Raw genomic sequence first — 27,258 nt, 5'->3', positions numbered from 1 at the left:
GGTTGGGGGGGGGGTTATACGTATAACCGGTGTAATGTGTGCCATGCACGCGTTACGCCCCTTTTTGGGGGATAACATTTGGGGATAAGCCCAGGCAAGGTCTTGGTAGTGTTGGGAAAGAATAAACGACAAGGACCTGCAGACTAGCATTGTTCATGCTACAACATGCTGAAGATCTGTTGTATTTTTGGCTGTTCAATTAATATAGCCAAACAGCCTTGGCTGAAGCATGGACTCTCCCCCAAAAGGGGCGGAACCGTTCGTTCACAAATGAAGTACCTGGATGTCTGGTTACACGTATGCGGTCAAGCGGGCGTTCATTCAAAAAACGTTGAGAATCACTGTGGTTAGACCAAGATAAATCAAATCCCATCTACCTAATGCAAAGGAGTGTGCTCAAGTTCGGTCTCTTAACACATTGACTACCAGCGCTTTTTTCAGAATACTGACATAGACTACCAGACATTTTGGCCATTTTTGATGTTTTTTGTAAGGCCACCGTATATTATCTGATGGGGCCACTGACTCATGCTATGGCTCGTTTGAAAGGCGAGCCTTTACTCTTTAAGTCAGCGAAAACCGTATGTCTCTTCCTTTCTCCGTTACCTCGCAATCCTTCGCTAAACCAGGGCGGGTGTCCACAAAAATCGTGCAGTTTCACTTTCAAGAGGAGATATCGAGGCTTTTCTGAAACCTGCGCCTTTTAGCCTGTCGCGCTTTTGAGCGCTTGTATATCCGGGTCAAGTGGTTTGTATCGTTGTGTTTTTGTGTCAAATGAGTTTGAATGTTCATAAAACCACCAAGAAAATGTTGGTATTCTAACAAAACAACCACGTTTCTTACTGTTTTTCATAAAATGACGACAGGTGAAATTCAATGAAAATTCTCAGACAATCATAGCCAACAAACCAGGCTGTTACATGCTTGCATACTTCTTAGTATTTCTGGAATATTTACAAATTCATACATTACAAAAAAAACCCTGACAATCACATAGGCCTAAACGTATAAATTATTTACATAAAGAATAATAGCCTACAGATTGAGTGCTTCCATACTTCTGAGTATGTGGTCTACAAATTCATACATTCATTCATCTATCCATCCATCCATCCATTCAAGAAAAGTTTTGATCTGTGTTAGGGGTGGTACGGTTCACAAAATTCACGGTTCGGTTCATATCACGGTGTCAAGGTCACGGTTTTCGGTTCTCTACGGTTTTAGTTCATGATAAATGGTGCACTAGGAATATTAAACAATATTTATATAACTGCAGTTATAAAGTGATGATTGCCAAGTTGAATTTGACCTTTTGCATGTGTCTGAGAACTGCCTCTTGTGCTAACCTGCGCTTGCACTTAAACTGTCGTCAGCTGATGTGCGCTGTCTGAGCGTTCCAAATGCCCTCTTTCAATTGGCTAATAGAATCGGACTTATCACTAAATATCCTATGGTTTGTATAGGCTTATAATGTGAAAATGGTGTGATTTTAATTGTGTCATCCTCTGATTGGTCTTATACGCTAATGTTTTAATCAGAGAGACTGGATAAGATACTCCTAGAATCTCTGTTTTACATATTTTTCTGGGCAGTGCATGAATTGCGGTTTGCGACGGATTGCACGGTTCGGTTCGGTATGTGTGTGAATTGTACGGTTTCGGTTTTCGGTGCGGTTTGTGCCATCCCTAATCTGTGTGGTAAACTTTCAAAAAATTTCTGAGGTGCAAGGGCACCAGACATGACGCACAGTTAAAGGAAGTTTCACGTCTGTACCCACGTGCCTTGCATACCCTGCATACTCGACCTGGGTTTTTATTCTTTGGTGGCATTGCACACCATGTAATGATGAAATACAGGCCAACTCCAGTCAACCTAGCTGGAGGATCTCCTCTTGGAGCCCTTGGGTCTTGACCTTGCAACAGCCAACCAAAACCATCATCACCACCAGCCGCATCTTCGTTTCCTGCCTCCCCCTCAACTCGTCCACCAGTGAAAGACCTCGACACACTCATTGTAAATGACAACAGCTTCCTGTGCTTCCCCAGGGGGTTCATGGCTTTGTACAGAATGAATGCATTGAATAGGCATATCTGAAACAAGTACAGGACAAATTTCTTTGTCCATTTTGCAGACTTTCTCACACATGGGTAGTAAGCAATATTCTGATCCAGCTTGTCGACACCATTCATTGAATTGTTGTAGTCTACAACACATGCTGGCTTCTGAACTGAGACCCTCTCATTGTTGCCCCTCTGCCAAACCATTGATGTCTGCATCTCATCTTGGTAGAGACTGGTAATCATTTTTACAATTTTTTTATCCCTCCATGCCAAGACCATGACAACGTTGTTATGCAGTGCAATAGTGTCACCTGGCCCCAGGTTGGAATTTGAGATTTTTTTGCAGTGTGTAATTGTGTCTGGTTCCCCCCTGTTTTTTCTCAATGTGCCGCAAATGTGTGTGTTCGTCTGTAGCAACCTGTCAGCAAGTGCTACAGAGTTATAGTAGTTATTCATATAAAGCCTGTATCCTTGTCCTGCCAACCTGTCCAGAAGGATAACGACAATGTCCCCCAAGTGCCCAGCTTCCCCACAATAGGACTTCATACCGAAACAGTAACCAGTTTCTGAATCACAAATTATGTATGACTTCAGCCCATATTTTATGGGCTTCTGTGGGTTGTACACCCGGAAAGCAAGGCGCCCACGCCAATCCATCATGCCTTCTTCAATTGATATGTTAGAGTTGGGCTCGTACAGCTCACCAAACTTGGCCAACACATGATCTAAGACTTTTTTACTTAAGTACTTTTGTATCTAAGTATTTTGTACAGCCTGTCACCCCCATGGTCTGTCTGATTGTCACTAAAATGGAGGTATCTCCAAATTTGTGAAAATCGATTCCGTGGCATTGTTTTGTTGAAATGGGGAGTGCAAACCAATTCGTCAGTTGACCAGTAACTAGCCAGTGTAGGCTTTTTGACAATGCCTGTAATAAAGAAAAGACCAAAAAACGTCTAAGCTCCTGTACAGTCACCTTTTTCCAAGGATGCACTCTTGTCCCTGTCGCATTAACTTACCCCTATTATCCGCTGTCATGATTTGCTCAGCATAGAGGTTGGTTTGCTCAGCTATTGTCTGCAACAATTCATCATTTATTATCAAGTCAACAAAATCGACAGGTTGGTCAGACACCAGTTTGGCTGCGCCTCGTGGTCCAGGGCTTGCAGTGAAGGGTATGTCTCTAGGCCTCCAGTCCTCTCTCTGCCATTCCTCCGGGGTGGTACTGCTCACCGACCGGCTTGGTGCACGCCTTCGCCTGGCCCCAGCTGTTCTGCCCCTTGTCATTTGTCGACCTGTAAATGATGAGCATAATATATAAAAGCACAGTTATTACCATGACAGGCAGGCAGGCAGGCAGGCAGGCAGGCAGGCAGGCAGGCAGGCAGGCAGGCAGGCAGGCAGGCAGGCAGGCAGCACCCCTCTTTGAAGGCACCTGTGGTTCTGTCCTTCGTCCTTTCAATTCCTCCATGCCATCCGGATCTGGAATTACACAATAGACTACATCACATGCAATGAGCATACATTTGTAATGCAAGACAACTCTATCACCCGAACGTATCATATTCATGTCCATTTTTACACACCGGGTTCACCCCGACACGCAACCATGCGCGCACCCGCGCGCACACACAGCTGAGCCAACGTCATTGAATGATATTGGTGACATGGCAAATGCACCAGTTGTTGTACGGCCCCAAATTAGAAGGAGTGATGGGTCTATTCCATTTCTCCTGCCTCGTCCGAGAAGCAGTCAGTCTCGCTGTCTGAAACTTGATGAAAGACAAAAAGTATGCTACAAGTTACAACACAATCACGGGGCAGGCGAGGGCATGCATGCTTGTGTTTACGCAATGTAAGCTTAGCTAGTTTAGTAAATTACTGAGGTAACTTGTTTGCTAATTCATGCTAGCGAATGAGTTCGTTCTTCTTAGAAAATGTGTGATCTTACCAGGTCCTGGTGCTGTCCGAGTTGGGCTCCAAAGGTCTTGATCGTCTCACTGATCGCCAGTGTCGCCGTCATCACTGCTACTAAGATCCACCTGACAAACTTTTTTGCATGCCCGACTTGGCTGCGCACGGCATTCGCCACTAGGTCCAGCTTCAGATGAACTGGGACTTGCTTCCACCGACTCCACACCACGGTGCTGGTCATAGTGAGTCTGCTTCTTGTGGCGAAATAGGAATACAGACTCCTCCAGTGTTGTCTGGCGAAAACGAACCTGTTGCACCTTTCTTCTCTTACTACGCCTTTTCATTTCGTCGTCCCTATCTCTCCGAGATCGATCGCACAGCTTTGGGTTAACTTTTCATAGGACCGCCTTCCTTCCTCTGACCTATCGCGGGGTTTCCTCTCCTCCTTGATGTGTAATCGTGGTTAGATCTAAGGAGCACTACTGCCACCCTGTGGAAAACTGACGCGCAATTGAACACAATGCGGAAATGATTAGAATTCTATCCACAATCAAATGTAGCACTATCAAAAATGATTTGGGGTTGTTAACACAAAGCCATGATTAATGATTAAAATATTCAGATGATGACACAAGTTTTGACTGCCATCTATGTCTGTTCTACTTATCACAGAGCTCCCAAAATCGCACACAATAAGCATTGAAGTGTCTAGTTATGAAAAATATAATAAAAAATTAAAAACTGGTTTTCAAGTTTTGGGAGCCAACACATGGGAAGTAAAAACGGGTTTTCCCTTGGCTTGGCAGTCAATGTGTTAAAGGGGGGTCATTGTCCCCTCCTCCATCTCTTTCTGTGGTGTCTGGTGGCGACTCGCTTAAGATGTGCGCTACCGCCATCGACATCTACTGTACCTCTGCTGGTCTCTTAAAGGGTTTATGAAACGAAAACAAACGGTCATTCCCATTAAAGCCTTGTTTTTTCTGATAGCATCGATGAGACTTTGAACCCAATCATCCTGGAGGAACTTGTGAAAATGGCAACTCAAAGTGTGAATTCTGTGAAATTTGGTGTGACTAATGAGCTGGGCTGTGACATCAAAGAGGAGAGTCCCTGGTTTGCTAATATGGCGATCTGAGAAAACAACACACATTTGATGGACCCACATCTTATAAAGGAACCAAAATTCTGATACAAACATCAGCGTGTCGAAAAACCACACATCCAACCTCATGAGAAAAAAAAAACAGCAGCACAAATCTATTTCAGAGGCACTGATACATCTGCAGAAAGTGACATGTCTGACAGGCGAAGTGACGATTGTTGACCTAGCCTGACAGTTTGTTTTCTTTATGGTTACGGTTGCTAAGGGCACTTTGCCATGACCCAAAGATGACATGGCGTGTGTATTTGTTGACAAATGGGGGGCATTTTGATTCAATTGCGCGATATAGTGTGATTGAAATGCATGTACATGCAAAAATATTATCAACTAGAGAAAAAACGGAGGTAATAGGCTGTTGGAGCAGCCCCGAAATCCTAAAAAAGAAGAGAGAAAAAAAGTAGGCCTACGCTATATGCATCTCCGTTAATTCGCTAAGCAGTAGCCCAGTCTGTGAGTTGGCTGTCCTCGACCGAGAGCACCACGGAGGCTGAAGCGCGGATATCCCAAAACCAATTTATTGACCAGTTGTATGGCAATCAACAAAAAGTGCATATCCCGAGAGCATTTGCATCGGTTTGGCATGTAATGTGCATTACCCTTTCCTGAAAACAACATACAAAGCAGATGGACAAGGTAAAACGTAGCCTAAAGCAAAGCAGTGCACGAGCAGTTACAGGGGCAGTTTCAGTCTGCACGCCGGGGATGTCAATTGTTGGAACTGCTTGAGACAATAGCATTCTCTTCAGTCCAACCATGCCCGCGATCTCCACATTTGTGGTGAAGCACGAGGGGTGGAAATGTGCCGAGCACAACAGTGACCATGAGCTTGCTTCAAAACCACGCCGGTGTGGCAGCTTTTGTGATATGCACCAGAATTCTCATCCACATGTACATCTGCTTGTACGAGGCTATGGCAAGCGATGTGGGACAAATGTATGGCAGGAAGCGAATGTCAACATGAACAGAGATTACACAATCTTCGATATGGTCAGCAAATGTTTTGGGACTGTCATTTATGTTATGCCTACACTTTGGAATTAGATCAGAGTCTTGTTGTTACACAGGCATATTTGATTTAGCCCAACTGTACCCTATACTTAACTTTACTCAGTCTATCCTACAAGCAGATAGCCTACAGGGCGGATGAGAATCCGGTGCATATCACAAAAGCTGCCACACCGGTGCCTGCGTACGAATTGGTCACAGAGCCCTTGTTTTAGCCTTCTCCACAGTTGGCCACAGTTCCATCATTCTTCACAGAAGGGAACTTGTGCAAAGATATTCCTTCTGTCAAGTAGCCATTTTTGCAGCTGGCACCGTTCGGCCCTCCAGCAACACACTGCTTGACACTGCGCTTTGGTTTGGTACTAGCCACCATTGATCTGAACAAGGTGGAATGAGGTGAACTCCCCCCTTTTATGTCACGCATATCATTTGCATAAAATTTGCATGTCACCAAAAAAAACGAACATAACACTTTTTGGGAACGTTTTAACATGACTTTTAGGAAAAAATATCACCCAGACAATATCCCATTTTATTCACAAGGCTTAGAACTGTCAGAATCTGTCCTGGAAATGGTCCAATTCCTTTACTTTGTTTTCGTTTCATAAACCCTTTAAAGGGGGCATTCAGCTGACCTCACATGGATCCTGGAAAAGTGCGGGCTTGAATTGTACCTTATCCACTGTTTCTGGTGCAATGGTACTTTGTCCTTCTACGGCTACACTGTGTTTAATATGTAATATTTTCAGTAATTTATTTCCATAATTCCGGCTTTCTATTCACAAATGTTACCTTTTTCATGAATGGTAATAAGGTCTCAAAACACATTATATTTGACTACTGTAATAGTGTTTCCTCTCTTTGAACATCTCAACACACTAGGGCTTTGACTTGTGCCCAAAAATCATAGTCGAAGTTCGTTTCTAAATTAAAAACGATATTCGAATATATTCGAATATTTATCCATATTTTTCTACCATTAAAGTTGCCCCAGTTAGACCTGATATCAAGCTGAAGTTGTTCTTTCCCCCAGTTACTGGTAAAAGGCTATTCCAACCAGAGATGTAGCCTAATGGGCCATTAACAACATGCATTCAACCAGCCATTATTGTTTAGCGATCGTTCAGCACTTATTAAGACGGTACTTAAGACGGTACTTAGAGGTGTGAATGCAGATTATAGCATGGCAAAGCTAGCAGCCATGTCAAACTTGTAGCCAAAGTTAAAATTTGAATGGATCATCTGGGAATCATGTGAATTGAGCACACAGCACCAATATCAACAAACATGTATTATTTACTATCACTAAGGACGTACATTTAGGTAGTGTGTTTGTAGGTCTAGGTAAGATGACTGCTCTTGTCTAAAAACGAACATTACACAAACTAGCAGTACGCTAAAAACATGCTAAAAGCATGCTAACAAACACATAACCTGGAGTCTGCCTGATCTGACACCCAGACCAACGAAGCTCATTTTGTCAAAATCCAAAAAGTTATTATCTTGGCGTAATCACAGGTAACTTACTTGTGGATTGAATCACATTACATTACATTGCACTTAGCTGACGCTTTCATTTATTCAAAGCGACTTAGTTATTATTATTCAGGGTATTGGTTACAGTCCCTGGAGCAATGTGGGGTTAGGTGCCTTGCTCAAGGGCACTTCAGCCATGGGAGAGATGAGAGAGATGTAGGGAGAGGTCAGGGGGAATCACATAAATCCAGAAACTCGTCAACAACTCTGCAGCACTCATCTGCTTATTATGCAGACTCTGGAGGAGACTGCCTGCCGCAAGTCTCCTGCTACGGAACACAGAGAGATGAGCCACGCACGCGACTCTCACCACAGCTGTAGACTAGCGATTAACCAGCCATGGAAAAATGAAATTGAGACTGTGAATTGCGATGTTTACAACAAAATAATTTAAATCAATACCAATGAAATACCCAAAAAATCAATACCCATGTCAGATTCGAATATTTATGGCCAATTAATATTCGTTCGAATGTCTCGAATTTTCTTAACATTCGAATTATATTAGAATATCAAAGTCAAAGGCCTACAACACACACACACACACGCACACAAAGATGATCCCTCTCTGCCTGCCAATTGGCTACTTTAGCCTGATGGCTTTGTCTCTCTCCCCTGTTGATTGTCAGTCTGGCCAAATGCATCCGGCTCTCGCGGGAGATTGGCTAATCTCATCTGACTGTTTGGTGGCAGTGTGATTGTGGCAGATAACTACCCGTCTGACCTTGTTTATTGTCAAGTTCAGACTTCTCTTTTCTTCTCCTCTCTCTCTCTGTCCCTCTCTCTCTCTCTCTCTCTCTCTCTCTCTCTCTCTCTCTCTCTCTCTCTCTCTCTCTCTCTCTCTCTCTCTCCCCCCCCCTCTCTCTCGCTCTCTCTCTCCTCTTCCTGCTTGTTTTCTTTCATTCTACTCTTGTCTCCTCATCCCCTCTTCCTCTCTCTGCATGGATCTCTCCCGTATTGATTTCTTGTTGTGGCGCTGTCACAGCAGTGTGCTAATTGGTGCAGTCTGATCCTGCGTCTCAGAGGGCAACTGGCCGGCTCCTTGGTCGCTGATTTAAGCCATGGCCACCTTCTCTTCTCTTCTCTTCTCTTCTCTTCTCTTCTCTTCTCTTCTCTTCTCTTCTCTTCTCTTCTCTTCTCTTCTCTTCTCTTCTCTTCTCTTCTCTTCTCTTCTCTTCTCTTCTCTTTTCTGTCCTGTCCTGTCCGACATCGCCACCAGCTTCTCGCCTCTGTGTCGGCCTGTCTGCGGCCGACTCCCCTAATGGACTCCACACAGACAGCAGTTCCATCCGTTTTCCTCAGTTCTTCATCTTTATCCCTCTCTTCCTTCTTCTTTCTGACTCCTCTTCTTGGACTATCATTCATACTCCCATTCTCTCCCTGACTGAAGCTGAAAATTTCTCTGCCTTTTGCTTAATTTTATTCTTTCCCGTTCTCTCTCTTTTGTTAGCCTCCTTCCTTTCCTCTCTGTCTCACTCATGTTCTCTGTCTCCCCCTATTTCTATCTCGTCGTCTCACCCTCTCTGTTGCTCCTGCCTCTTGCTCTTCTCTGTGTTTTTTCTTTTTTTTCTGTTCTCTCCTCTCCTTTTTGTTTAGTGTTTTTCTCCCCATCTGCCAGGGTGCCTCCTCACCTCCCCCATCCCTTCCTTGCTTCCCTCTCCCCTCACTCCCTTGCTCCTGCTCTCTGTAGCCTGTTCGGCAGAGGGAGTCTGTAGTGAGTGACAGTAGCTGGCGTGCCGGTCGCTGTAAGCTTTTGAGATTCCGTCTGCTCATTAGATGGGAGAGCTACAGGTGATGTGGCACAAGAGTGCACACGCACGCACGCACGCACGCACGCACGCACGCACGCACGCACGCACGCACGCACGCACGCACGCACGCACGCACGCACGCACGCACAGGGCTGTACATTGCGACCAATTGGTCGCATATTGAGCCTAAATTTTTGACTGTGCGAGAAAGAAAAATAAAACGGGCGCACCTGTACGAGTATGCATTTCAACCCTGTCATTCGCATTTTGCTCCTGAGTTCGAGTGTATGATTGTGAGAGCTGCTCATTTTTTCCACAGCCTGTCTGATAGACAGCATCAAACTCCATTGGGAACGCTCTTCAAAAAAGACGGTCAATGTTGCTTGAATTCCATGTTGGCTAAGATTGAGCCATCTCTGCTCCCGTAGCTCAGAAAAAAAAAAACAGAATCGCTTTGCACAGATCCCTGGTGGCAACAGTTACAAGGCGCGCATGCCTCATCTCCCAGTCGGATGTTCTGTGCCAAAACTTCTTACAGCTTTTCGAAATGGACTACTGTTTAAAACGTTCAAATGCGGGAGTTTGCATTGCTAACAGGAAACCTCTTGAATCCGATATTGAAATAATAATAATAGCCCTAATAATAGTAATAGTAATGGGAACTGTGATTTATGGCATATAGCAGTGGTTCCCAACACGTTTTGCACTGGGACCATTTTATCCTGAACTTTTGGCTATAAAAAAAAAACCAGTGGATATTTCTGACAGTATTAGACTACAATAGCTATGGATTGTTAATTAGTGATATTTATTGGTATTTTTTTTATTTCACACCTAGACATTTCAGGGGAGCCCATTGGAATTCCAGGTGACCCCATACCCCAGTGTTGGAAAAAAACACTGACATATAGCCTAGGCTATTGTGCATGAAGATGAAGAAACAAGCAATGGTGCAAGCACAGTATTTTACATAAACACCCCCCCCCCTCAATAACAAAAGTGTCGCGACATTTTTAGAGTGCTCCTAAATTTGTATCTGTGCTCCTAAATTTTTATCCGTGCTCCTAAATTTTTTCATTTAGGAGCACCTGTGCTCCTAGTGAAAAAGCTTAACGTACAGCCCTGACACACACACACACACACACACACACACACACACACACACACACACACACACACACACACACACACACACACACACACACACACACACACACACACACACACAGGAGCGAGCATGCACAATGCCCACACCACACACGGGTACACATGGTCACGCACGCTCTGAGGAACACACTTCTCTTCTTGTCACTCCGCCGCTGAAATTGCAGCATGCTTTTGCTTCCTACAGCCAATGAAAATGTAGAAGAATTTTCCCCCTGTTACCTTGCCGTCTGTGTCTGTCATTTGGTGCTGCTTCTGAGGAGCCCTGGCATCCCTTCCACAGCTGCTAGCATCCGTCCCGTTTTCCTTTCTTTCTGCATTTATTTTATCTTAAGATCCTCTCCTGTGTCCCAGTCCTTCAATAATTCATTGTCTTGCTATGCCATGCTGTTAACAGGATGTAGTTTGCGTGCCAGCCGCTGTATGCAAGGGGGACTGTTGTATATCAGCTGTGTGTGTGTGTGTGTGTGTGCACGCAGAAGATGCCCTTGAGCTAGCTACCGGAGTCCCCACAACACCTCAGGCTCTGGATTAATGTCAGTAGTACCTTTGGATCACACACACGCACGCACGCACGCGCGCACGCGCGCACGCACACGCACACGCACACGCACACACACACACCTCTGTACTGAGGTGTGTGTGTGTTTGTGTGTGTGCTATCCAAAGGATGACCTAACTACATGGGGGGACCACTTGCAGTCAAATTAATAGCTGGGAACAGGCTTCATTCTTGGGCCTTATGGCCCAAGTGGTAGATTTGCTTCATTTTGCTTTTTTTGTTTTTTTGTGTGAAAGCATTTCAAGAAGACGGGTCAGTGATTTGGGGTAATGCCTCAGCATACCGCGGCATCAAAGTTTCCCGATCACTAAGCACCATATCACATTCTCCACCTCTGCCACTCCTCTTTCTCCTCCTCGGCCTTTAATTCAGTTCCTCCACCCCCTTTCCTCTACAAGCTTATTTGGGGGCTGAACAATGGTGAAACATGTAGCAGCCACAGCAGCTGACATGCAATTGGGATTTTAAAAGTTTGGAATCTACAGAGAGGTTTTTTATGGTTCTTAGTAATGATGGCAGTCTGACACAGGCATGCCGGAATGTGTTTAAAACCATCAACAAATAGTGAAAAAACATGAAATTTGTTTTATGATTGCCTTAGTACAGAAAAAAAACTTATGACATCCTATGTATGAAATGGCGAACTGTTCAAGTTCCCCAAAAGCAGCTGCAGTTTTTCATGCTGCCACACGGGCGAGCAGGCGCACACACACACGCATGTGGCCTTTGCAGTTGACTGTCATTATCACGTTTCAATTTATTTCTGGGCTAGTAGACAACATCATCATTATTTATGAACATAACACGAAGAAGAGAATACTGACGTTCTGATCGTCCCCAAAAGTTAGAAGTTAGTTTGCAAAAAATATTACTCAGTTCAATATTTTGGGGTATCCACAATTGTCGCAGATTATGAGGGGTAGAATTTATCATCTCATCTTGTCGAATTGGGCCCATTTAACCCCATGACGCTTAAAGCACTTGCAGAAAAGGCTGCTGAATGCCCAAGCCCTTTAAACAAGCAAAAAAGTTGCCCTCAGCCAAAATATCTCAGCCTACCTAGATTACCAATATTTTTAATAAAATTGTCTCAAATCTCATGAGCCTGAATGTTGCGTCATGCAACTCCAGGTGCCAGTGCCAATGTTGCGCCATTTTGTCCCAAAGCTGTTTTTGAGTCCCTCCTATTCTGTCATTTAAAGTCTGAGTGCCCTAAAACTTTTGGAATACGGTACAGTTCCCAAATATGATGGAAATCAGTTATAAGTTAACTCCCAAAGCATACATAGTTTCTAAGATCTGGAAACCCAAAATGGCAAGACTTAATATAGCCACAAATAATCAAGGTATGCTATTTGTAAGCACATTATCCGATAGACAAGGTCATATTGAGGGGGCATGGTGATTTTTAGGCCTGTCCTTCTTCAAACTAAAACTAGAGGAGTCAAAATTTTGTGTGCAATTCACAGGCTTGAAAAGTGGGCATGGCACCCCAACTTTGGAGGGTTTCAGCTCCGCAACCGTTAGACGCAGGGTGCTAATTCTTGGTATTCTTTCAATTGACATCAAAAGGTACCTGTATGTGAGATATCGGGTAAATCAGAGAGGGTCACCTGGGGAGATTCTAGGGAATCATGTGAATTGACATGGAATGACCCTATAACCACCTCTAGAATTCAGTTTATTGTGGCTGTGTTTGGCTGCTTATCTGCCTCTGGGAGGCGACAGACAACGTAGGGACATCAGGATTTAATATTGGAAAGACGGGCCATCTATGCGTGCCTGCTCCTTGAAAAGTCAGCAGCATTCCGAATGCTACAAATCACCAGCGCGAGAGAATAACACAGCCGGTTTACAAAATGCAGAAAACCTCTCTGATGATACGTACTCGCGCGGTGTATCACAGCGAGGTGAAACAAAAGCATATAGGACTGAATATAATATAATGTTTTCACGTCACAAATAAAGGCGATTTACAAAGCAGCATAATGGAGCATTTGTACCTAGCGCACATCTAATGTGTGGACAAACTCCCTACAGAACAGCCAGCTGCCAGCACTTTATCACACACTGGGCAGGTTTCAATTGTCAAAGGGCTTAACGTAAAGTAAAGTTACTAAATTAACTGGTCAAACGTGTAATGTCCCTTTAGTGCCTGACTCATGTCGCGTAGAGTGCACGGCTTCATGAAGTTGTTCACACCATGTGTTAGAGCCATTTTGCCTATATTTGTGGTTGAGGAACTTCTGAGTTATTATTTATATATTTTGGTTATGGAATCATGGTATTTATGTTTATGGAATTCTATTCGGTAATCATTGGTTATTTATTTTTGTTGTTGGACTGTCTTGCTTGGGCTGCTCGGTTTTAGTTCTTTGAAGTGACGTGTCTAATTGGCTTGAATGACGTTTCATAAAAGCGCGTCACTCAGATGGCTTGACAGGGCGGAAGAAGCAAACAGTTTTTCAACTTAATGTAGAGCCAGCTTCGCAGCTGACTCTTCTGGAGCGGATAAAAACTTTGGTCCAACGCGTGAAGTGGAACCTCCCAATATAGCCTATTTTGTTTGTATACTTTGAATTTACGGAACCTTTTTAAGTTTAGTTGGAATGTGAGCAATAAATAGACTTTATTTTGTTACTACGCGCGTTGGACCAAAGTTTTTATCCGCTCCAGAAGAGTCAGCTGCGAAGCTGGCTCTACACCATGGCTGTTAGCGCAAGCCTGCTAGCTACTGGGTGGTGGTGGGACGGCATAGCTGTGGCTACTCGTTACAAGATGTTACTAGAGCTCTAACCCTAGATGTTTGAAACGCAGCCAGCGACTGACCAAAGCGTAATTCTATTTAAAGCGATGGTTCGGAGTAGAATCACCCTAATGCCATTTGAACCGTGACACCCATCCACCTTTACACCCGAAGTGTTTTCTGCCGCAGGCTTACATCAACAGAGTTGCCGTGTTATTCGATGTTTATTCCGGATAGCTTGACTCAAGCGCATATGGATCCTGGGCACCGTCTCCAAACTTTCCCCACAAAAATAACATGTCATGACACCAAACTTCTACAGTATAACAAATGTGGTTTGTTCTCACAAAAAGATGAATTTGAAACTTTGTACATAGTCCAGGAGTTTATTAGTAACAACACACGAGACGATTAGCTTTTCTGCTGCTAAACATCCGTCGACGTCACTTCCTCCAGCTGGGACTGTCCACAGCATGGCATAATATTGCCGGAAGCGATTGCCGACACACAGCCAGATAGCTAAGGACTGGACCATTTTTTGCTGCTATTAAAATACACAAGAATGGAAGAATACACTGCCAGCATGGAACGTGAGGATGACTCTCGCAATTTTGAAGGAAATCCATATTTATCGAACCCGAATATACGGACGAGGTTCCCAGCTGGAGGAAGTGACGTCGTGGTATTTGAGTGGAACTCAGGAACTGATATGAGTGTGCACATTACTGATCTAGCCATAGGCTCATCAACTTGGTCCATTAACAGTCACTTTCACTAGTTCCTAAAACCATTGGAAAAAAACTGTCTAAAGACATTTCTTGACCCAATCTTGACATAAGTTTCTTGTTGAGTGGTCTTCAGGTTTCAGCCTGTTTTACCTTGGCCATGTCTCTGAATGCTGAATACAATGTTCTTGTTGACGATCGATATAGGTTTCAGTTCTGGAATATAACAGCACTGCAGGATAATAGTTTTGTGGTAGTTTCATCTTCAATTCTTCTCAATCTGGCAGTTACTTTGTGACCACATGTCATGTGACACTGATGGCTTGTAACAGTGCATTAGATGGATGTGACCAATATTTCAAGACAGCCACATCCCCCTAGAAGACTACAAATTGTTTATAGTCTTTACAGAGTTTGTTAGATCTCTTTTTAGTATAGGCAATGGGTGAAAAAATCGCTCACAAGGTGATACAAGCATGAAAATTGCCACAGGTGTTCATTAGGACATGCTTATCAATATCAGGGGTGGAGGCACTCAAAATTCCATGTTGCATAGCAACGGTTGCTAGGCAAAGTATTTCCCTTAGCAATCAGCATCAATTATGCAGTTTCTAATTGATTTTGTGGTATTAAGGCATATGTACCCTGAGCCATTGTCTTAAAATCACTGTAGCAATGCTGAGAAAGGCTCCATATTACAAATATGCACCCTTTTCCTTACAGTAGCAACCAGCATCAATGAAAACAGGTTCCGAGCAATTATGTGGTATTGTGATGTTTGAATATTGACCGTGTGTCCTAAAATCACTCCATGAATCCTTCAAGAGGTTATACATTAACAACGTGTGACAATGGCCCCTTTGATGTCATTTTGTTTCCATTTAAGTCTATGTGAAAAATACAATTTACACCTCAATTTACTTTTTGAAGACATAATGTCTCAATATGGGTTATATGTCTCAGCACACATCAGGCCTGTCTTTATCTTTATACATGAGCCTAGTAAAGCCATCTGACAATTCAGAGGTAAAAAACTGAACATTTTGGTAAGACAAAAAGCATACATGAATACAGTTAGGACAGTGCTGTGTTGTAAATTGTGACCTAGCAAAGTTATTCTTGACATGTCCTGGTAGCCTTTTATTAATCACTATATACGTATAGTGAGTTGGGTGCTACAATATTAAGATACAAACTGGTTTACAAAAAGTTGGGACACTGGCGCTTGACAGCTGCATTCGTGGTTTGCTTTCAAATATGAACAAAGTATGCTGTCTGTTTGCAGTTCAGGTAATATATGGCCTATTACAAAATGGTAGGGAAACCTTAGTAAACACATTACTGCAGAAGACATTTAAATAAATACTCCTCACTCAACTTTCTTATGGTCTACATATGGCGCTGCCCACAGGTGAAACATAGCGGCAAAATAATCCGTCCTTGGGCTACTTGTCTTTTCCTTTTTGCGTAATCCCCAAATATCCACCATTCATATCCAGATAGCCTACTATATTTCCTGCATTAATATAGTCTGTTTTGACTAGCCACACAGAGTTTCCCCTGCGTTTGCAATCGATTTGCAAATGACTACCTAATTATGGCAGGACATGACACATGAGCTCAACAACTCAACAAAGGTAGATGATAGGCATATCTGTTCGAAATTGGGGTAAAATATGGTCTATTATCCCTACAGTAAAACAAACGTGGTAGGGAAACCTAAGCAAACCAGCAGCAGTCTGGTTCAGGGACTGGTTGAAGATGTTAGTGAAGACCCCAACCAGCTGGGCTGCACAGTCTCTCTGCTTTCCGTGGATCACATTTCAACTGATTTGATGTGCACTGATGTGAAACAAATTTTGATGAAGAAAATTGTGATTTTATTACAATATTCTAATGACGCGAATTCCCCAATTAATGGGTTTTTTGAGCTGGAAGACCAAAATGTGTAAAAATAAACAATTTAATGATTGGAATAGTTAAAAAACTGGGCCATGAATCTATAATCCATGACAGTTTAACATTATTGATGGAATTATGGAAATAAATCAACTTTTTCATGCTATTCTAATAAAGTGGCCTGGTGCTGTACGCTTCTCTACGGTGACACTGTCAATGCAGAATTTAATCTATTCCAGGACAGCTGTGGTATGCAATTCCAGGTCCCGGTGTTCAAAGATTTCCCAATTTGTTGACTCAATGCAGTCCTGCAGCTGCTCAGAGGCAGTAGTTCAGGTTTTGACTGCTCTCGTCGTTATGGGAGTGCTTCTCCTGAGGGGGCTGTATGCTGGTAACACAAGCAGAGACCGGTGGTCTGATTGGCCCAGGTGTGGTAGTGGTTTCACTCTTAGGGCTTTCAGGCCGACCAGAATGGAGACGGTGCCCACATCAGTTATGTTCGGCATTAAAGTGCTTATCTGCGAACCACCCGTGTTCATATCGGGCTCTGAACTTTTTCCGCACATGACTGTGGATGAACCTGCTGACGGCCACGTTGCAATCCCTGTTCGTGGAGAAAAACGTACTATTTTGCGGTTCGCATTGCGAACCAACTTTCCGGTTCGCGAACGCTAATATCTGTGGCGTGAACACGACGACCAGTTCGTGGTTAGGTGCAGGAACAGGCTCCAGCACGGTTCTCAGGCGGCCTGAACGCACCTTCTGAAGCTTGATTTGACATTTGAATATACCTTATCCAATATGTTGGACCTCCTTAACCTGCAATTTTAACCACCTTAAATCCTTTTTGATTGACATAGCCAGAAACCAATCCTCTACTTCCCTCTCCAAATAGGAAGTAATGAGTACAGAGATGGCTTTTATGACTAGCATGTATGCATCCAAACATTGATTCTTTTTTGATTGGCATAGCCAGAAACCTTAACCTTCTCTCTTTCTCTATCAGGAAGCGACGATGAGTACAGCGACGATGACGATATGAGCTGGAAGGTGCGGCGCGCGGCTGCCAAGTGTCTGGACGCGGTGGTCAGCACGCGGCACGAGATGCTGCCCGAGTTCTACCGCGCCGTCTCGCCCGCCCTGATTGGCCGCTTCAAGGAGCGAGAGGAGAATGTCAAGGCCGACGTCTTCCACGCCTACCTGTCGCTGCTCAAGCAGACGAGGCCCGCACAGAGTTGGTTGTGTGACCCTGATGCCATGGAGCAGGGGGAGACACCACTCACCATGCTGCAGAGCCAGGTAGGATAAAGACACACACACACGCACACACACACAGCTTCACAGTCTTGGCACTAGTTAGAAGTAAGTGTGCCATGAAAAAATCCCAAAGCCCCAGTTCCACAGGACCTTTACTCCTTATCCTTGCTAACATAGGAGGTGGCCTCACTCATTAAGATTTTCCACTCCAGGAGTGAAGGACACGTGGTTGATTTCCAATATCTCAGTGACTTCGACTCGAGTCAGACTCGAGTCAGCGGTGTGAAGACTTGCGACTTGAAAACAAGATCAGAAAGGACTTGCGACTCGACTCGACTTGCACGCCGTTGACTCGGGACTCGACTTGGACTTGACAGTTGTAACTTGCAATGACTGGGCGTGACTTGCCATATTTGGTCTAGCCTAATTTTTTTTTTTTTTCGGAAACAAGTCAGAGCCCGCCCACATTCGTTGTTTGAATCACGTCATTGTCCTAAGCGGTGCTATGCAGCCTGGACGCAGCGACCAGCTGCAACAGTGAAACACCATTTGCGAGTCTTCAGAACAAACATAGCCCACATTTTAAACCATCACAGAAGTTAATTTGTCTCCCTCTCACCCCCAACTCGTTTTGCGTTCTTGTATGGAAGTTTGATCTGATCTCTGATCTCTGATCTTGACACTGTGATCAACAAATGTTTTCTATCAATGTTGTAGGAAGAGTGTGTGATGGGGAACTGTGATGTGCAACACACGTCTGTAGGCTACACACCAATGCTGCATTGTGCGAAGCACATGCGTTTTGAGATGTTTTAAATCAGTAGACCCATATATATTTATATATATATATATATAAATAAAAAAAATCCTTAAACTTGAAAAACAATCTCCCACCTGCAGTAGGCTAATGAGACTGAGCTGGATCAGGTCTTTGCTGGTTGTGGAAGAGTCCGCCATAACGTCATTAATGGAGCGTCAGGCAACTGAGATGAAGATTTGACAACCGAGTTTGAGCATAGCCTACACAGCTAAAAGTAGCCTAGGTATTGTTCTTAAAACGATATGAAACCTACGAAGTCGGACAACAAGTCAGAGTGGAGCATTGCGCAATAAGCATGCAATTGCTTTTGGGACTTTTCCGCCACTCGTAGACGAAAGAAATGTGACTGTCAAGGGGAAATCCAGTTAGGAGACAGCTGGCATAAGTTCACGCTTGTTGTGCGTTAGAGTCAAAGTTTAAACATTTCTTTCAATATAGCCTATTTTTAACCTTATTAAATGGGCATCAGGACGTCATTTCACAGACTAACTCACTGAGCTCATTCAATGCGTTCATGGCTAAAGAAACGCAAGCCGATGTAAGCTCGAGGCGCAAGACATGGGCATGGCTAGGCTTCCCGCGGATAAAATGCCCCTGTGCCCAACCTCTCTCGCGCTGCTCCCATCCCAGTCTTTGCGCGCATGAAACTTGTAGGCTATCTCATGGTGTCGACTCCATTTTACCTTAAGTTTCTCACAGTTCGAACATGTTTTGGTTGGTAATTTTGGAAGTTTGGAGTCGCAATTGCTGTTGCTTGGAAATGACACGTTAGAGCAGCACGACGCCAGCACTGGAGGAGAACTGGCTTGTTAACCATGTTTTCCAAATAAACAAAAATTAGGAAACTTATACCGGAACTTTGTTTGGCTACAATCTGTGGCGTGCACGGTGAACTTATTCTTTCTGAAGAGGCATGAACAGAACAGCATACAAGTGACTTTTTGGGGGAGGGGAGGGCTATTGAGGGAGGACAGCGAGACGGGGGCGCGAGGCGCACAGAACAATAACACATTTTGACATGACTGCAAACGTCGGGAATTGAGTAACTGGATAGTAGGCTACTGCAAGCGGCACACCAAACGGCACAGGGCAGATTCGTCCACTTAGGAAAAAAAATGAGAGCGAAATGTTGGATAGGGCATTATACACCTTAATTCTTCCTATACTGTAGAAGCGCAGAACAAGTTTGGCTCGTTGCCATTACTGACATTCTGGAGGCTAACGCCATGTTTGATTTGCATTACTTTAGACTAGGCCTACGGCAGCGTGCAGGCGAATAAGCTCCGAGAAGAAGTCTAATATAATTAACAAGATGTGGATTAATGACCATCATGCAAACGAATGTTCTTGTTAGCGTGGACTTTGACGCAGTAGCCTAAAATGTTGGGTGATGGGCCATTGCGGTAGGGCTGTCCACGACCAAGGATTTTGTTGGTCGACAAAGGTCGTCATTTACTCCGACTAATCGATGGTAGAGATGCCACTCGCTGCCTGAAAGCAGAAGTGTAGCCCAACTGGAGGGCAGAATCAATATCCCTCCGTTGTCTGTCATGCCTTTAATCTATTTGGACATTTGTTGCAGCGTGTATAGTTGTTCACTGGAATGTCCATCAAGCACGTAGTGTCTGTTTATGGTCTTAAATGATACGCAGCGTTTCCCCTTTTAAATGACCCACGCTGGTTTTGTTTATCGCTGGACTGGAGTCTTGACAAGAGTTGCTGTTCAGGGCAGCAAACAGAATTCTGATAAGCTGTCGGCGAATGACTTAGGGTTACAACGTACACACACCCCAAAATATGTTCATATCTGGTGGTGGTTCTTTGGATGTTGGCCAGCACAGAGTAAAATTGTACAACCAAGTGATGAAGCAAAGTGGTATGGAAGCTAACGAAGTGCGAGTTAGCACCATGACGTTGCAACATAGCATTTTGGAGCTTCAGAGCTTAATATGGTACCTTAGGGAAAATGGCATCTTTTAAAGCCAAACCAAAATGTTTACATTAGTCGAGTAGAGGGGGAGTTGGGTAGCACCTGTAAGACAATACTTTAACCCTTGGCTTTTGTGGGTAAATTCATACAGTAGGCTATATCAAAGTGTGAATCCGGAAGTGTAATATGCCCCCCTAATGTCTTGGGGAAAAAACCCTTTTTCTCTTGCCACTTTTCACCTCAGCATCCCTGGCTTAGTCTATTTTTTTCCAAATTGAAATGAAATGGTCTTAAAACAGTCAAGGCTTGTAGTTTCGGGGGTGTGGATTTAGGGGGGGCATTCAGAGTTTTTGGTCCTGGGCCCAGCCAAAACTGTCAGCGGCCCTGCCTGTGCTCCTTGTGAAAAAGTTAACCATAGAGCCCTGCCCTTAGTGTTATGATGCTAGAGTCTGTATACAACTTTGACTAGATATGACCGGACTTCTGCAGTTGACCCATCACCTATGCACATGCAAGCCTGTAGCCGTGCACTGCCCACCACCAAGACCATCAGAGTGGAATAGGTTTATGCCAGATGATGGAATGGAGACACACACATACACACGCATGCATGCATATTTGCCCACTGGACAGTAAATATTTGGCATTTGGTTGCTCCTTTGTTTAAGTACAAATTCACATGAAATGTATTTTTATGTGAAAAACATATGAAATTAAATGACATTTTATTTACACAACACAAGCAGTAGTTGGGTTTAGACTGATTACTCAGTAACTGTTTTAGTAATTGTCATCCTTTTACTCAGGTCTCATTATTATACTAATGAATTTATGATCGAAATTGTGATTGCAAATAGAAAATCCCTTTGTGACTTAAGGACTTGGAAAAAAAAGAAGAGACTTGGACTTGGACTTAACTTGACTGGGGTACGACTTGAACTTGGACTTGACTTGGTCAGATGTGTCTTGACTTGTGACTTGACTCAGACTTGAGTGGAAAGACTCGAGACTTAAGCTTACTTGTGACTTGCACATTAGTGACTTGGTCCCACCTCTGGTGGTTATTCCCACCATAAAAATTGAATATGCTTTTCTGTTTAATGTTGGGGTTTCTGTTTTATCTCCCCAAAAGACATAAGCGTGGAGATACTGGCAACATCACTCCTGCCCATGCCTCCAAATATTTTAGCACACTGTGCCATAATGGCTTAACCATGGGGCATTCCCATATTACATGCAAATAAGTTCCCATGTCTTTCATGTACTTCCAACATAAGTTATTGTTTGTGAGCCCTACCTTAAAAAGCCTACAGGGAGTCCAATAATAGCGGTGTAGAACCTTGTACTGGATAAACTTACCTCTGGCTTCTTTGACATATCTGCCATTTTGTGCTATGATTTGATTCCATACCTCCTCACTAATATCACAGTTAAGATCCCTCTGCCAAATTATTCTCAGATGATCACACATGCCACTAGTTACAGACATTGAGTTTTGGTAGAATGTTGATGCCTTGTGATGCAAAGGGTTTTCTAAATAGCTGACAATCGGGTTAGCTAGATTCTGTGACTCAATTTTTTTCATTACTTAGTGTCTAGTTTGCAAATATTTCCAGAAATCACCATTTTCCAACAACTGGTACTGTTGAACAAGGTCGTTGAATGACATAAATATCCCTTCTTTGTAAAGATCTTTCACAGTGCATATACCCTTCTCCAGCCATCTTTTCCAAAAAACCTTCTGCTTCCCAATCTTAATTTCTGGGTTGAGCCAGAGTGAAGCATGTATTTGTTTGTAGTGGAAGATCTTATGTAATTTGTGGACCTTAGCCCAAACTTCTTGAGAATGTTTAATGACTGGATTTATATCTTTATCTTTATTCTTTAAACACTGGGATAGAACATGCATTGGGTGAAATGGTGCCGCCAGGTTTGTCTCCATATCAACCCACACTAATTCAGCCCCAGTACCCCTCCAGTGATGGCCTATCTTAGACATTTAAAATGCCAAACTATAACATCTGTGAGACCAAGTCCCCCCTTCTCCTTGGTTGCACACATTTTACTCCATTTAAATCTGGGTTTCCTTCCCACCCACAGAAAGTCTCTGATTATGGATTCATATTATTTATAAATGTGGTTTACACAGGGGTAACATCATTGATATATAATGAAATTATGGAGCTATTACCATTTTAATTACATTTATCTTTCCCCAAAGACTTAAATTGAACTTTCCCCATTTTCCCAGGCTTTTTTTCATTTTTTGAAGGAGCGGTTGTCTGTCTGTTTCTCTATCCTTCTGTCCATCTCTCTCTCTCTCCCTCTCTCTCCAGGTGCCCATGATCGTGAAGGCCTTGCACAAACAGCTGAAGGAGAAGAGTGTGAAGACGCGCCAGTGCTGCTTCAACATGCTGACCGAGCTTGTCAATGTGCTGCCGGGAGCTCTCACACAACACATCCCTGTGCTGGTCCCAGGTACAATACACACACACACACACACACACACACACACACACACACACACACACACAGACACACAGACACACAGACACACACACAGACACACACAGACACACACACACACAGACACACACACACACACACACACACAGACACAAACACAGACACAAACACAAACACAAACACAAACACAAACACAGACACACACACACACACACACACACACACACACACACACACACACACACACACACACACACACACACACACACACACACACACACACACACACACACACAGTCCTGGAGGGTATGCTAAGAACATGGTTAATTGATAAACCAGGCTTAGTTAACACACAGGAAGTGGTAAAGCTGCCTATAGATATACCTGCAGGCATCATTTAACTTAGTTTAGAAAATGAGGACTTTAGTAGGCCTGTAACGATACACCCAGCTCAAAATTCGATTCGTATTACCACAATTCTCGACCCACTGTTCGATACATCCCACGATAAAAAAAACTAATTTAATTAAAAAAAACAATTATGTAATGTAATTTTAATTAATCATTTTCTTTTGTTTTACCAACATTGAGATACCATTTTTGTGGGCTCCTTATCCTACTTAAATATTTGCTTGTAGCCCAAAGCTAATATGGGGGAAATAGACTGCAATTTTGCGGGTATGTGCTTGTGCATAATTACTGAACAGTAGGCCCTATACTTGACGAGAGGGCACTTAGCACTAGAACTATGAATATGGCTCCTGCTGCAGCTGCTGCTTCTGCTGCTGCAGTATCATAAACTTCAGAAAAACAAAACGGTTACAGTTAAGTTATAGAAAATATTAATACTACCTAATAGCCTACCATGTGGTTAATAAGAAAGGGCATGTCACGATTCTGTCTTTTTGTATCGCGAAACAGTGTTGTGGCTTTGTGTGTCGCAATTTCTCTATTTGATACAATATCGTTACAGCCTTAGACTCCAGGCTACTATTACAAAATTTACCTCAAGGTTAACTTAACCTGGTTTACTACTTAACCTGCTTCTTAGTATTTCCCCATATCTTCAACTTAATGTTAGTTCCAGGTATGCATGCAAACAGTCTCTGCCCAGTATTCACGCTGTTCTCAGGAAATCATACACACACACCTCCACAGCCCCACACCCTTCACTTGCCTTTTCATGCTCAAAGGCACTCATGGATTTACATTAACGGGCCTGTCAATCGACTGCCTGCCTACAGTTCTTACCAAGAACATTCCTGCTGCTTATGTGAGCAGCTGTCCGTCTGACTCCCTTACACACGGACACACGGTCACACGGTCGAAGTCACAGCCAACTACTGCAGTATTTTTCATGTCTGATGAAGCCCTTCTGGCCCTTCATTCTGAGTTTGAGGAGATGAGCCCCCATGGTTCCTGTCATGAAGCCAAATTATCTCCTGAAAAGAGGTCTATGAGCACAATTACCTCTTCAATGGTGCTCTCCATTGGCTCCAAATGAGTCCGGTGACCTTTGGAAAAGGTGGACACCTAATCACAAAGCCCCTATGGTTTCTATCCTATTATGAAGCTGAATTGACTCAGAAAAGAACACGGTGTGCACCTCTTCAGGAATCAAAGTTCTCCGGCCCCCGGCCGGATTTCCGGCTTGCAGCGATTGACCGTGGGTTAAAAAAAATTAAAAATACTCGAAAATAAATTGACGGTAAATAAATAAATAAAAAGACAACCGAAATCCTTCCTGCGTTTGTCAGCCAATGGTAGCAAAGGAGCGCACTAAAACTAACATTGTTAGCCAATCAGAAGAAGAAGGGGGCAGGTCTTAGGAAAGCGTGCTACTTCAGTATCTTGCTCGAGTCCAACCACCACAGTCAGCCAACAGTCGCCGACTGGCCGCGGTCACAGAGCAGTGTCAACAACTCGCTCTACATGGCAAGGCACCTTGCACCGGTTACTTGCTCTATGAGCAGAAATATGTGTAAAGATAACTAAACTGCATGCTATGGATTGGTGATGCCGTTGTCGTCAAAAACATGAATGAAACTGGACATTGTGTTTGGACAGAATGTCGATAAGCACTACAGTGTTAATGGAGCTTCTCTGCTCAGTGCTAATAATTAGCTGTCAACAACACACAAGGTTTTGTTTTTTCCACAGACGTTCGATCCCTTTGTGTCTTTTCATAATTTCTGAAACCAACTTAAAACTTAACCCAGAGCTGTCACAGCTTCTCCCGGAGTGTGGAGCGGGCGATCGGAAAGTTTATCTGTGTCTCATCTCCTAATGTCAACCACTGCCTGTGCATTATGCTACTGGTAGTTCCATTCAAAACAATGGCTGGATACCGTGATTCATGAATCAATCACCAGATTACTTTCTGGGGTTGTTGGAAGAGGTTGTAGGAAGATGTGCTTCAATCTACAACTACTTGTGAGAACGCCAACAGTAAAAGAATAATTTGTTATTCGTTAGAATTTCACAATAAAGCTTAGTTTCACTTCAGCATGTTGCAGATGCCACACTCATGCTGAGTTTTGTTAGCGCGCTAACTACCGAACTTTTATGCTACTTTTTTAGCTAAGAGGAGTCGGGTTACTTATAAACACCACCTACATATCAACTGATATTATCTCCGATGGAAAAAACAATGCAAAAGTATTGACATTGGCGCTGTGTTCAACTTAAAGTGACTCAAATAGCGCCTAGCAAGATGGCAGTCTGCATGCAGAGAGCAGCGAGTTTCATCCCACTAGCTGCAGTATAATACAGGTTTGGTTGTTGGGTGTATAATTCCTGTCATTGGCACGTTTTTAGTCTACATTCACATCTCAAGGTGCCGTTTTCATGATGATTGTGAGATCGTCAAATAATATGTCACATAATGACTTGTTGATGGCTTTTAACAATCTGTTAATGGGCTTTACTTTTCAGTGGAATTCTAGTCATTGATTGAAGGCTAACAGTAACACTGCTCTCTGGTGATGGACAGAACAACTTGAGCTTGATGATGAAGCAAGGCAGTCTTTTTTCTGAGAATAGCCCAATAAGGGAGTAGCCCAAATATTTACAGGGCAGGCACCACAAATTCTGACCTAGAGCTAGCTCTATCCATGGCTCTATCCATGACTCATGGCTCTATTCAGACTGACTGTACAGCTGAGAAACCTTGAACCACAGACACAGACAACATAGTAGCCACCAAAATGACATTAATGAATGAAGTTGATTTGCATATGTAATTCGTTAAAACTAAAAGTATTTTGCATTATTATTCAGCCATGTCCAGGCATTTGCATTTTCTTTTCTTTTAAGGCAGGATTAAACTCTAGGTCTAAGTAACCAAAGATTATGCTTTTACCTCTGTTATGTATCTAACTTGTCATGGTATTTCAATCTTTGTTGCTCATATTCTGCTACACGTACTTCTCTAATGCTTTTGTGATGAAATAGCCTATGTAACTACAATATTATGCATAATAAGTGTAATTATGTAATAATGATTAGCGCTATTGACACCCTTTTGGTCTCCTTGGTAGGCCCTATTCGAGTTGCAAAAGTCATTCAAGTCATTCATCATTTTGACCCTTGCATGGCACCCACATAAGAATAAGATGGATAAGATAAACACAAGTGTAAATACTAAGCTTAAAAAGCAATTAAATTCTCGTTTCACAGTGTATCGTATAGGGTCGCGTGGACGCACCAAAAACTTCAGGCTCAGGAATTTTTTTTTTTTTTTTACTTTTAACCCTGCCTCTTAAAAATGCCTCCAGTCGCCCCATATGGGGCTGTGACCTTTGCAAAGTGGCCCACGGAGCATCTGAAGCTGCTGAGCTGTACTGTTTGTCTCCAGTTATGTAATCTGGATCTGATGAGAAGTGGGGCCCTACTCATCAGGGGATGACGAGAACATGTCTGGACAGAGAAGAGTGTTGGCTGGCAGGTTTTTAGATTTGTGCAGAGGACAGTTGGAAAATAGGAGTAGCAATGCCTATTCCTTCACACTTTTTTATTTTTATTTTATTTTTTATAGTTCTTATCGCTTTGGGTGAAAACGCAGGTTAACTGTAATGCCAGGAAATATAAGCTTACAGGGGTTGGACAAAATATCTGAGACACAGACAGCTTCCTCTTGTATTCACAGTTAATCCTGTTGGATGTGGTTCATCCTTCTTGGTGGTATGCAGTCATTACCTTGGATACCTTGGCTCTTGATAAATCACAAAGACTTGCTGTCTCGGTCAAAGATGCAACTGTT

General features: G+C 43.3%; 1 protein-coding gene across 1 annotated transcript in view; it reads left to right on the top strand.

The window, feature by feature from the left end:
- Window positions 1-27,258, top strand: part of cand1 (cullin-associated and neddylation-dissociated 1) — a 136,211-nt gene that overhangs the window by 42,322 nt on the left and 66,631 nt on the right. The window contains exons 8-9 of the mRNA XM_063211447.1: window positions 17,531-17,823; window positions 22,868-23,009. Coding sequence (XP_063067517.1) covers window positions 17,531-17,823; window positions 22,868-23,009 — 435 coding nt within the window. The remainder of the gene's footprint in view (window positions 1-17,530; window positions 17,824-22,867; window positions 23,010-27,258) is intronic.

The sequence above is a fragment of the Engraulis encrasicolus genome, chromosome 12 (genome assembly GCF_034702125.1).
Source record: "Engraulis encrasicolus isolate BLACKSEA-1 chromosome 12, IST_EnEncr_1.0, whole genome shotgun sequence".
Taxonomy (NCBI): Eukaryota; Metazoa; Chordata; class Actinopteri; order Clupeiformes; family Engraulidae; genus Engraulis; species Engraulis encrasicolus.
Note: the sequence above shows the minus strand (reverse complement) of the source record. Positions and strands in the feature narration are given on the sequence as shown.